Raw genomic sequence first — 13245 nt, forward strand, 5'->3', positions numbered from 1 at the left:
CACACTGCACGTCCTGAGGAAAATGAACCAGAAGGAGCTTGCTGACACACTGGAGAAAAGTAAGAGCTGTCTGCCTCATGTTGAATGCTGTTTTAGAACATTTAAAAGCTGTAGCTAAAGTACTGCTAAAGTAGCTGTGTAACTCAGTGATATTGTAGCAGCCTTAACACAACACCTAGTGACCTCATCAAGTAGCAGCAGGGATGTGTTGTGGTGATTAATTTAGACAGAGAAGAGGAGAGAGAGAGAGAGAGAGAGAGAGAGAGAGAGAGAGAGAGAGAGAGAGAGAGAGAGAGAGAGAGAGAGAGAGAGAGAGAGAGAGAGAGAGAGAGAGAGAGAGAGAGAGAGAGAGAGAGAGAGAGAGAGAGAGAGAGAGAGAGAGAGAGAGAGATCATAATAATATAATCAGTCACACCAGTCTGTAATGCATTATGAAAACATTTACACATTTATACAGACAAGAGAATAAATGATTATAATTTAAACTTTATAAGACAGTCTTACAATACTGTAGGCATTAAAACAGATGTAATATTAATATCCTCTGTGTTGTTTCTAGATTCAGATGAGCGTGCTGTGATTCTTCAACGTGACCTCAAATCTAATCTAAAGAAGAAGTTTCAATGTGTATTTGAGGGGATCGCTAAACAAGGAAACCCAACACTTCTCAATAAGATCTACACAGAGCTCTACATCACAGAGGGTGGAACAGGAGAGGTCAATAATGAACATGAGCTGAGACAGATTGAGACAACAACCAGGAAACAAGCAAGACCAGAGACTGCAGTCAAATGTAACGACATCTTCAGACCCTTAACTGGACAAGACAAACTTATCAGAACTGTGCTGACAAAGGGAGTCGCTGGCATTGGAAAAACAGTCTCTGTGCAGAAGTTCATTCTGGACTGGGCTGAAGGAAAAGCAAATCAGGATGTCCAATTTATATTTTCATTCCCTTTTCGGGAGCTGAATTTGATGAAAAAGGACAAACACACTTTCATTGAACTTCTCAGTCACTTCTCAATCGAAACCAAAGAATCAAGAATCTCCAATTACGACAAGTACAAAGTTCTGTTCATCTTTGATGGTCTGGATGAGTGCCGACTGCCGCTAGACTTCCAGAAGAACAAGATCTGTTGTGACGTCACAGAGTCAACCTCAGTGGATGTTCTGCTGACAAATCTCATCAAGGGATATCTGCTTCCCTCTGCTCTCCTCTGGATAACTACCCGACCTGCAGCAGCCAATCAGATCCCTTCAGGGTGTGTTGACCAGGTGACAGAGGTACGAGGGTTCAATGACCCACAGAAGGAGGAGTACTTCAGGAAGAGATTCAGTGATGAGGACCTGGCCAGCAGAATCATCTCACACATAAAGACATCAAGGAGCCTCCACATCATGTGCCATATTCCAGTCTTCTGTTGGATTTCTGCAATAGTCCTTGAACACATGTTGAGTACAGACCAGAGAGAAGAGATGCCCAAGACTCTGACTGAGATGTACTCACACCTTGTGGAGTTTCATACCAAACAGAAGAATGAAAAGTATCTTGGGAAAGAAGAGACAGGTCCACACTGGAATAAAGAGAGCATTCTTTCACTGGGAAAACTGGCTTTTCAACAGCTTGTGAATGGCAATCTGATTTTCTATGAAGAAGACCTGAAAGAGGCTGGCATTGATGTCAATGAAGCCTCAGTGTACTCAGGATTGTGCACACAGCTCTTTAAAGAGGAATGTGGGCTGTACCAGGACAAGGTGTACTGCTTCGTGCATCTGAGCATTCAGGAGTTTCTGGCTGCTGTATTTGTGTTCCTCTCATTCATCAACAACAATGAGAATCTAATGGCCGAACCTCAAGTTACTGAAGTAACTGTCTACAAGAGTGCTGTGGATAAAGCCTTACAAAGTGAGACAGGAAACCTGGACCTGTTCCTCCGCTTCCTTCTGGGCCTCTCACTGGAGTCCAATCAGAAGCACTTACAAGGTCTACTGACAAAAACAAGAAGCAGCTCACAGAGCCATGAAGAAACAGTCAAGTACATCAAGGAGAAGATCAGGGAGAATCCCTCTCCAGAGAGGTGCATCAATCTGTTCCACTGTCTGAATGAACTGAATGACCATTCTCTAGTGGAGGAGATCCAAAGCTACCTGAGATCAGGAAGTCTCTCAGAAGCCAAACTGTCACCTGCACAGTGGTCAGCTCTGGTCTTTGTGTTGCTGACTTCAGAAAAGGAGCTGGATGTGTTTGACCCGAATAAATACTCCAGATCAGAGGAAGGTCTTCTGAGGCTGCTGCCAGTGGTCAAAGCCTCCAGAGCTGCTCTGTGAGTACATAAAATGACATTTAAGTACTAATCATCAGGAAGAAATATTCAGTTTAGAGAAAAATATATATTATAATATGTATATAATATATTATATTATATTGAAAAACTTACTGAATCAATGCATTGATGTTCACATTAGTATAACAATATGACCATGCAATTCTAGGAGACGGAAGATTAATCTATATGTTGTTTAAGAGAATAAACCAAGTGCATCTACCATTGTCCTTCTACACTACTGGTGTTAAATTAACAGTGTGTTTGTGAAATCATGATGATGTCTTTGCAGGCTGTCATTCTGTGGACTCACAGAGAAAGGCTGTGCTTCTCTGGTCTCAGCTCTGAAGTCAAACCCCTCACACCTGAGAGAGCTGGATCTGAGTAACAATGTCATGAAGGATACAGGAGTGAAGCTGCTCTCTGCTGTCCTGGCGAATCCCCACTGTAAACTGGAGACTCTGAGGTCAGTATTCCTGTAGTTGGTCAACAAGTGATAACTGTTCACCAGATCCACATGTGTTTACCAGGCACACATAGTCCACACCATATGTGTTTGGACAGTGAAGCTTACAGTTTTACATTTGGTGCTATGCTCCAGCATTTTGGATTTCAGAATGAATGTTTCATTATAGAATGTCACCTTTTATTTGATGTTAATGGTGAGAGGTTAGCATGTTTTGTTGTAGCCTCTGTAACTTTCTCACTCATTATTATTCATGATCCATTCATGATCTTTCTCAATCATGGCATCATTAGGATTCATTCAGTAGTGTTTAGAAACATGTTATCTACTCACAGAAAGGAAATTACTCAACACCAAAGAATAGCAGTGTGGTTTTAATATGATTTGACTCTTTGCAGGCTGTCAGGCTGTCTAGTCACAGAGGAAGGCTGTGCTTCTCTGGTCTCAGCTCTGAAGTCAAACCCCTCACACCTGAGAGAGCTGGATCTGAGTAACAATGACCTGAAGGATTCAGGAGTGAAGCTGCTCTCTGCTGGACTGGGGAATCCCCACTGTAAACTGGAGACTCTGAGGTCAGTATTCCTGTATCACTCAATGAACACACACTCATTGGACACACACACACACACACAAGGATTAATTTATTAGTGTTTAGAAACATGTTATCTACTGTTAATAATGATACATTAATTCATGTATATACAGTACCAGTCAAATGTTTGGACACACCTACTCATTCAAGGGTTTGTCTTTATTTTTTCCATTGTAGAATAACAGTGAAGACATCAAAACTATGGAATAACAAATATGGAATAATGTAGTAACCAAAAAAGTGTTAAACAAATGAAAATATATTTTATATTTGAAATTCTTCAAATAGCCACCATTTGTCTTGATGACAGCTTTGCACACTCTTGGCATTCTCTCAACCAGCTTCACCTGGAATGCAGTTCCCACATATGCTGAGCACTTGTTGGCTGCTTTTCCTTCACTCTGCCGTCCGACTCATCCCAAACCATCTCAATTGGGTTCAGGTCGTGTGATTATGGAGGCCAGGTCATCTGATGCAGCACTCAATCCCTCTCCTTACACAGTCTGGAAGTGTGTTGGGTCATTGTCCTGTTGAAAAACAAATGATAGTCCCACTAAGCCCAAATTAGATGGGATGGCGTATCGCTGCAGAATGCTGTGGTAGCCATGCTGGTTAAGTGTGCCTTGAATTCTAAATAAATCACAGACAGTGTCACCAGCAAAGCACCCCCACACCATAACACCTCCTCCTCCATGCTTTACGGTGGGAACTACACATGCTGAGATCATCCGTTCACCCACACCGCTTCTCACAAAGACACGGCGGTTGGAACCAAAAATCTCAAATTTGGACTCCAGGCCAAAGGACAAATGTCCACCTGTGTAATGTCCATTGCTCGTGATTCTTGGCCCAAGCAGGTCTCTTCTTCTTATTGGTGTCCTTTAGTAGTGGTTTCTTTGCAGCAATTCAACCATGAAAGCCTGATTCACACAGTCACCTCTGAACAGTTGATGTTGAGCTGTGACTTGAACTTTGTGAAGAATTGATTTGGGCTGCAATTTCTTAGGCTGGTAACTCTGATGAACGTATCCTCTGCAGCAGAGGTAACTTTGGGTCTTCCATTCCTGTGGCGGTCCTCATGAGAGCCAGTTTCATCATAGCGCTTGATGTTTTTTGCGACTGCACTTGAAGAAACTTTCAAAGTTGTTGAAATGTTCCGTATTGACTGGCCGTCATGTCTTAAAGTAATGATGGACTGTCATTTCTCTTTGCTTATTTGAGCTGTTCTTGCCATAATATGGACTTGGTCTTTTACCAAATAGGGCTATCTTCTGTAAACCCCCCTACCTTGTCACAACACAACTGATTGGCTCAAACACATTAAGACGGAAATAAATTCAACAAATTAACTTTTAAGAAGGCACACCTGTTAATTGAAATGCATTCCAGGTGACTACCTCATGAAGCTGGTTGAGAGAATGCCAAGAGTGTGCAATGCTGTCATCAAGGCAAAGGGTGGCTGTTTGAAGAATCTGAAATATAAAATATATTTGGATTAATTTAACACTTTTTTGGTTACTACATGATTCCATATGTGTTATATCATAGTTTTGATGTCTTCACTATTATTCTACAATGTAAAAAATAGTAAAAATAAAGAAAAACCCTTGAATGTGTAGGTGTGTTCAAACTTTTGACTGGTAGTAGTGTGTATATATACATATATGAATAGATATGGCAGGTTTCAGGACACTGATGTATCTGAAATTGTTGAAAGAATATATTTTCACACCAAAGAATAGCAGTGTGATTTTAATATGATTGTACTTTTGCAGGCTGTCACGCTGTCTAGTCACAGAGGAAGGCTGTGCTTCTCTGGTCTCAGCTCTGAAGTCAAACCCCTCACACCTGAGAGAGCTGGATCTGAGTAACAATGACCTGAAGGATTCAGGAGTGAAGCTGCTCTCTGCTGGACTGGGGAATCCCCACTGTCAACTGGAGACTCTGAGGTCAGTATTCCTGTAGTTGGTCAACAAGTGATAACTGTTCACCAGATCCACATGTGTTTACCAGGCACACATAGTCCACACCATATGTGTTTGGACAGTGAAGCTTACAGTTTTACATTTGGTGCTATGCTCCAGCATTTTGGATTTGAGATAGAATGTTTCATATTAGGCGAGAGTACAGAATGTCACCTTTTATTTGAGAGTATTTTCATACATATCTGTGTTACTGTTTAAAAATGAAATGAAGCACTTTACGTATCTAGTTCTCCCATTTGAAAAAGTCTTAATAATTTGGACATATTCACTTATATTGTATTAAAGTAGTCATAAGTTTAGTATTTGGTCCCATATTCCTTACCTGCAGTGATTACATCAAGCTTGTGATTCTACAAACTTGTTGAATACATTTGCAGTTTGTCTTGGTTTTGTTATAGATTATGTTTTTCCCAATAGAAACTGAATGGTGAATAATGTCCTGTCATTTTGGAGTCACTTCACTTGTATTGTCAGTAAGAATAGAATATGTTTCTGAACACTTCTACATTCATGTGGATGCTACCGTGATTATGAATAATCATGAATGATGATGAATGAGAAAGTTACAGAGGAACAAGGATCATACCCCCTCTGTTATTGGTAATGGTGAGAGGTTAGCATGTTTTGTTGTAGCCTCTATAACTTTCTCATTCATTATTATTCATGATTCAGTCATTATTTTTCTTAATCATGTCATCATCAGGATTGATTTAGTAGTGTTTAGAAACCTGTTATTGATATACTGATACTGCTTTTTAAACTGGTCTGGTCAGTACTCAAATATTTGTAATATGCATTTTTTTATCTACAAGCAATACTTTGATAATTAGTCATTTCTAATAATGATACATTCATTAATGAATATATATGGCAGGTTTCAGGACACTGATATATCTGAACATTTGGAAAAAATATACTGCCACTATTTTCACCACCAAAGAATAGCAGTGGTTAGCAGGAGGAACTTCTGGATGCAATTAAAGACTTTAAGTCCGGGAAAACCTTTTTTGATATACTAAGAGGACCGTTATTAGCATGTTTTAACCACTCCTATGTAAATGGTAGATTATCTGACACTCAAGAAGAAGGTCTGATCTCATTATTACTGAAACAGGATACAAGTGGAAAATATAAAGATCCAGTCCATTTACAAAATTGGAGGCCCCTTACACTTCAGTGTTGTGAAGCAAAAATCCTACCAAAATGTATAGCGCATAGAATTAAAAAGGTATTGTCGGATATTATTCATTCTAATCAGACAGGCTTTTTACATGGAAGATACATTGGAGATAATATAAGGCAAGTATTGGAAACAATAGAACACTATGGAAAATATGGGAAACCAGGCCTGCTATTCATATCAAAAAGGCATTTGATAAAGTTCGACTGGGGTTTATATATAAATGCCTGGAGCATTTCAATTTTGGAGAATCTCTTATAAAATGGGTCAAAATCATGTATAGTAACCCTAGGTGTAAAATAGTAAATAATGGCTATTTCTCCGAAAGTTTTAAACTGTCAAGAGGAGTGAAACAAGGTTGTCCACTATCGGCATATCTATTTATTGTGGCCATCGAGATGTTAGCTATTAAAATCAGATCCAATAATAATATCAGAGGATTAGAAATACAGGGCTTAAAAACAAAGGTGTCATTGTACGCTGATGATTCATGTTTTCTTTTAAATCCACAACTAGAATCCCTCCACAGCCTCATAGAGGATTTAGATACATTTTCTAACCTCTCTGGATTACAACCAAATTATGACAAATGTACTATATTACGTATTGGATCACTAAAAAATACAATTTTTACATTAACATGTAGTTTACCAATAAAATGGTCTAATGGTGATGTGGATATACTTGGAATACATATCCCAAAGGAAATAAATGATCTCACTTCAATACATTTTAATAGAAAGTTAGCAAAAATAGATAAGATCTTACTACCATGGAAAGGAAAATACCTGTCAATTTGTGGAAAAATCACCCTGATTAACTCTTTAGTATTATCCCAGTTTACCTATTTGCTTATGGTCTTGCCTACGCCTAGCGAACAGTTTTTTAAATTATATGAGAAAAAAATATTCAATTTTATTTGGAACGGCAAGACAGACAAAATTAAAAATGGCATATTTATATAATGAATATGAATTCGGGGGACAGAAATTATTAATTATTAAAGCATTAGACCTATCACTAAAAGCTTCAGTCATACAAAAGTTATACTTAAATCCGAACTGGTTCTCAAGCAAATTAGTAAGATTGTCTCACCCAATGTTCAAGAAAGGCCTTTTTCCCTTTATTCAGATTACAACCTCTCACTTTCAGTTATTTGAAAAGGAAATAATCTCCCAAATATCACTATTTCTAAAACGAGCCATAGAAAGTTGGTTGCAATTTCAATTTAATCATCCAGAAACGACAGAACAAATAATGCAACAAATATTGTGGTTAAATTCAAATATACTAATTGACAAAAAAAAAACTTTATTTTTTGACAGAATGTTTAAAAAAGGTATAATCTTCGTAAATGATATCATCGGTAGGACTGGTGGAGTTATGTCGCACATGCAGCTAACAAAAACATATGGAAATGTCTGCTCTACCCAAAATTACAACCAAATAATTGCAGCCTTACCGCAAAAATGGAAGAGGAAAGTGGAAGGGGGAGAGAGTAAGGAACTTGTCTGTCGGCCTTGCATTAAAGAACATAATTCGTTAAAGAAAACTGTGATAAATAAAAAAGTATATCAGTTTGACTTAAGGACCAAAGGATTGACAGCCGTCCCATATAGATTGCAAAATAGTTGGGAAGAGATCTTTGACGTACCGATCCCATGGCATAGTGTTTATGAACTGACCACAAAACGACACCGGATTCAAAAATTTGAATCTTTCAATTTAAATTATTATATAAAATTCTTGCTACCAATAGAATGCTATTTATATGGGGGATACAATCTTCCCAGCTCTGCAGATTTTGCTGTGAAGAGACAGAATCGTTAGATCATTTGTTTTGGTTCTGTCCATTTGTAGCTTGTTTTTGGACACAGGTCCAGGAATGGCTAAAGGATTGCAATATTTACCTGGAGCTAACCTTGCAGATAGCATTACTGGGTGATCTGAAAAGTCATAGTCAATCGATCAATAATATAATAATACTTTTAGCAAAAATGTTTATTTTTAATTCACAATCTGTAGAAGCAATGAGAATAGAAAGGTTCAGAACTTTTGTAAAACATCACAGTACGGTTGAAACATATATGGCAAATAGAAATCCTATATGGATGGTGTTAAGAGATAGATGGGAGGTATTGAATAGAGTTGAAGGATGGGACTAATAACAAATAACAACAAATAATAACAAAGATAGCTAATAATGTAAGCATACTGTGTCCATAATAAGTATATAGGTTGTAGGTTGGGAGCTTTTGGGAAAGAGCACAGTTAGAAAGATATGGCATATAGAAGCAAACCGGATGGATATCATGAAAATGATCGGAAAGGTTGAGAGTAGAAGAAGTTCAGGAGCAAAAAAAAAGATATATATATACAGTGGGGAGAACAAATATTTGATACACTGGCGATTTTGCAGGTTTTCCTACTTACAAAGCATGTAGAGGTCTGTAATTTTTATCATAGGTACACATCTACTGTGAGAGACGGAATCTAAAACAAAAATCCAGGAAATCACATTGTATGATTTTTAAGTAATTAATTTGCAATTTATTGCATGACATAAGTATTTGATCACCTACCAACCAGTAAGAATTCCGGCTCTCACAGACCTGTTAGTTTTTCTTTAAGAAGCCCTCCTGTTCTCCACTCATTAACTGTATTAGCTGCACCTGTTTGAACTCGTTACCTGTATAAAAGACACCTGTCCACACACTCATTCAAACAGACTCCAACCTCTCCACAATGGCCAAGACCAGAGAGCTGTGTAAGGACATCAGGGATAAAATTGTAGACCTGCACAAGGCTGGGATGGGCTACAGGACAATAGGTAAGCAGCTTGGTGAGAAGGCAACAACTGTTGGCGCAATTATTAGAAAATGGAAGAAGTTCAAGATGACGGTCAATCACCCTCAGTCAGGGGCTCCATGCAAGATCTCACCTCGTGGGGCATCAATGATCATGAGGAAGGTGAGGGATCAGCCCAGAACTACACGGCAGGACCTGGTCAATGACCTGAAGAGAGCTGGGACCACAGTCTCAAAGAAAACCATTAGTAACACTCTACGCCGTCATGGATTAAAATCCTGCAGCGCAAGCAAGGTCCCCCTGCTCAAGCCAGCGCATGTCCAGGCCCGTCTGAAGTTTGCCAATGACCATCTGGATGATCCAGAGGAGGAATGGGAGAAGGTCATGTGGTCTGATGAGACCTTTTTGGTCTAAACTCTACTCGCCGTGTTTGGAGGAAGAAGAAGGATAAGAAGGATGAGTACAACCCCAAGAACACCATCCCAACCGTGAAGCATGGAGGTGGAAACATCATTCTTTGGGGATGCTTTTCTGCAAAGGGGACAGGACGACTGCACCGTATAGAGGGGAGGATGGATGGGGCCATGTATCGCGAGATCTTGGCCAACAACCTCCTTCCCTCAGTAAGAGCATTGAAGATGGGTCGTGGCTGGGTCTTCCAGCATGACAACGACCCGAAACACACAGCCAGGGCAACTAAGGAGTGGCTCCGTAAGAAGCATCTCAAGGTCCTGGAGTGGCCTAGCCAGTCTCCAGACCTGAACCCAATAGAAAATCTTTAGAGGGAGCTGAAAGTCTGTATTGCCCAGCGACAGCGACAGCGACAGCCACGAAACCTGATCTGGAGAAGGTCTGTATGGAGGAATGGGCCAAAATCCCTGCTGCAGTGTGTGCAAACTGGTCAAGACCTACAGGAAATGTATGATCTCTGTAATTGCAATCAAAGGTTTCTGTACCAAATATTAAGTTCTGCTTTTCTGATGTATCAAATACTTATGTCATGCAATAAAATGCAAATTAATTACTGAAAAATCATACAATGTGATTTTCTGGATTTTTGTTTTAGATTCCGTCTCTCACAGTTGAAGTGTACCTATGATAAAAATTACAGACCTCTACATGCTTTGTAGGTAGGAAAACCTGCAAAATCGGCAGTGTATGAAATACTTGTTCTCCCCACTGTGTATATATATATATATATAATAAAATTATTGTAAAATTAACTCTGTCCATAAAGTGTAGATAGTAAGTATAGTCCGGAAGTAGAGGCCTGCTGTTCACTAATTTAAAGGATCGTTGAAAAGTAAACAAAGGTTATGTACTCCTGTGTGGCGCAGTGGTCTAAGGCACTGCATCGCAGTGCTAACTGTGTCACTAGAGATCTTGGTTCGAATCCAGGCTCTGTTGCCGCCGGCCGCGACCGGGAGACCCATGGGGCGCCGCACAATTGGTCCAGGGTAGGGGAGAGAATGGCCGGCAGGGATGTAGCTCAGTTGGTAGAGCATGGCGTTTGCAACGCCAGGGTTGTGGGTTCGATTCCCACGGGGGGCCAGTATAAAAAAAAAAATGTATTCACTACCTGTAAGTTGCTCTGGATAAGAGCGTCTGCTAAATGACTAAAATGTAAATGTAATAAAGGGGAGTATATATATATATACAGAGGTGGGTAGAGTAGCCAAAAATTGTACTCAAGTAAAAGTACTGTTACTTCAGAATAATATGACTCAAGTAAAAGTAAAAAGTAGTCATCCAAATAATTACTTGAGTAAGAGTAAAAAAGTACTTGGTGAAAAAACTACTCAAGTACTGAGTAACGTCTGATTTATTTTTTAACACAAGACAACGATCAGACAGACAAAAATACAAAATAATCATCTTTAGGCAAATTATAGTTCATCCAATCAATAAAATAAATTAAAATTAATTACAAAATAGCTTAAATTAAAATAATTCAGGTAAATTCAAGTACTTAAAAAATAAAATAAATAAAATAATAATAAATAAAAAATAAATAAGCACAAGTAACACAAATTTCCAAACCTTTATACTTTTTTACCAGGCAGAACTAGAACGAGGCAGCCCATAAACTGTGTGTGTGTCTCCACAGTGTCTCCACAGTGACAGAACAACAGAAGGAAACACACAAACATTTCATACCAGGCATGCTGAACAGAAAACTGCACACCAGAAGGAAGCGGTCAACGTAAAATAATCAATAGGTGTTGATTAGGCCTACTCAGTACCTTTGTATTGCATGGCAAGCAACAGCCCTTTTTCCGTGTGCCTAGAAATTAATACTCTGATCTGTGATTAGGCCACACTGCACATCTCACTGAGCAGAGGAAAAGAGCAGCAGTACACATCAACTGAAAAAGCACCAGTCCATGATAGATGGCCAAATAAAACAATATTGCAGGCCTAGTATCCCAGAACACAAATTAAGCTGAATTCATGTTCTCTAAAATGCATCAGAGGAGAGTGATGTAGTTGTAGATGGGGCATTATGTTTACTTCCAGTTCCAATATCTAACAAAAAAAGTCCCCCCCCCCCCCCCCCCCCCCCCCCCCCCCCCCCCCCCCCCCCCCCCCCCCCCCCCAAGATAAGCATGTAAAGCATGTATGATGTGTCTTTACAATGGAGTTATACATTCATAGCTCTGCGCTCTCTAGCACAGCCATTACACTGTTAAGGGGATTAAACGCTTTGCTCAAAGCACCTCAAAAGCAGCTGAGGAGCAGCTTCCCCAATCTAGACTCCCACAGACAGACAACAGATTTGGCAATATTCTAACCTTTAGGCTGACACTGGCCCTTTGACTGGTTGACTGGAGTCAACACTCCAGGAACTCTTTGGCACAGTAACATGAAAACCCTTTTATATTGAAGGCCCCACTGGGAGTGTGTGTGTGTGTGTGTGTGTGTGTGTGTGTGTGTGTGTGTCAAAACATGCAGAAAGAAACTATTTCACCAAAGAATCACTCAGTGATGTCACTATTAAGCTTCAACAGTAGCTGGCTCTCAAGGTTCTTGCTGTGAAGCTGTGATCGTTTAGCAGTGAACAGGAGTCCTGCATGACTGAAAAGTCTCTCACAGGCTGCAGATGCAGGAAGACCTGTGTTGACTTTGAGTGACAGCTTCTTGATGCGAGGAAAGGTGTGGAGTAGATCCATACCTGCAGGGGACAGACATGAACGGTACCTCTCCAGCTCTCCTACTTGTGATTTTCCCAACTCCATGGATGCAAAGAAGTCGTCTTCATCAGAGAGGCCGCTGTTTGCGCTGGTGACATCATCCAAGTCGGTGTCTAGGTGATTTCTGATGTAGTCAAGGCCTGTGGGTTTTAGGGCAAGATAAATCGTTTTTCAAACGAATTAAGTCTGCACATTATTCTTACCCTTCTACTGTATAGGCTGTCAAGCTGCTGATGTTTGACATTAAAAGCTACCTGAGCTTCTAACTATATTGCCACCCTGTGGTTTGTCACTGACACACTATAATCCTAAATGACAGTAACATTATACAGAGTTATATAGGTCAATGTCTACTGGTTCACATTTGAATTGATAAACAAGTATATTTATCAGCATTTAAGATGTTCTCCTCTGTGGTCCAGGATGTTCTGAATCTTGATAGGAGTATTGCTGCTGCAATCAGCTCAGGCTCTTTCATGACGTCTCCAAAACGTTTCTGGATCCCTTGCTGCAGGGCGTGAACAAGAGGTGTACACATTTTGCAAGTTGACTCCAACTTCTTCAGCTTGTCCCGCAACTGGTAAAGTGTTGGCAGCAGGAGGCCCATATGCACAGATGATTCCCCTTGGAGGATATTAAGGGCCATGGCAACAGGCTTCATCACAGCAGCATACTCGACCAAAAACCCAATTTCAGCTG

General features: G+C 39.9%; 1 protein-coding gene across 1 annotated transcript; it reads left to right on the forward strand.

Moving 5' to 3' along the window:
* Positions 1–2: 2 nt before the first annotated feature.
* LOC311118168 (NLR family CARD domain-containing protein 3-like) lies at positions 3–5347 on the forward strand (the record flags this gene model as incomplete). Its single annotated transcript, XM_084193026.1, has 5 exons — positions 3–59; positions 560–2324; positions 2617–2790; positions 3189–3362; positions 5158–5347. The coding sequence occupies exons 1-5, from the start codon at positions 23–25 to the stop codon at positions 5345–5347; spliced, it is 2340 nt and encodes a 779-aa protein (XP_084049152.1). The 5' UTR covers positions 3–22.
* Positions 5348–13245: the final 7898 nt, after the last annotated feature.

This window comes from Coregonus lavaretus, assembly GCF_964263955.1.
Source record: "Coregonus lavaretus genome assembly, contig: HAP1_SCAFFOLD_1089, whole genome shotgun sequence".
NCBI lineage: Eukaryota > Metazoa > Chordata > Actinopteri > Salmoniformes > Salmonidae > Coregonus > Coregonus lavaretus.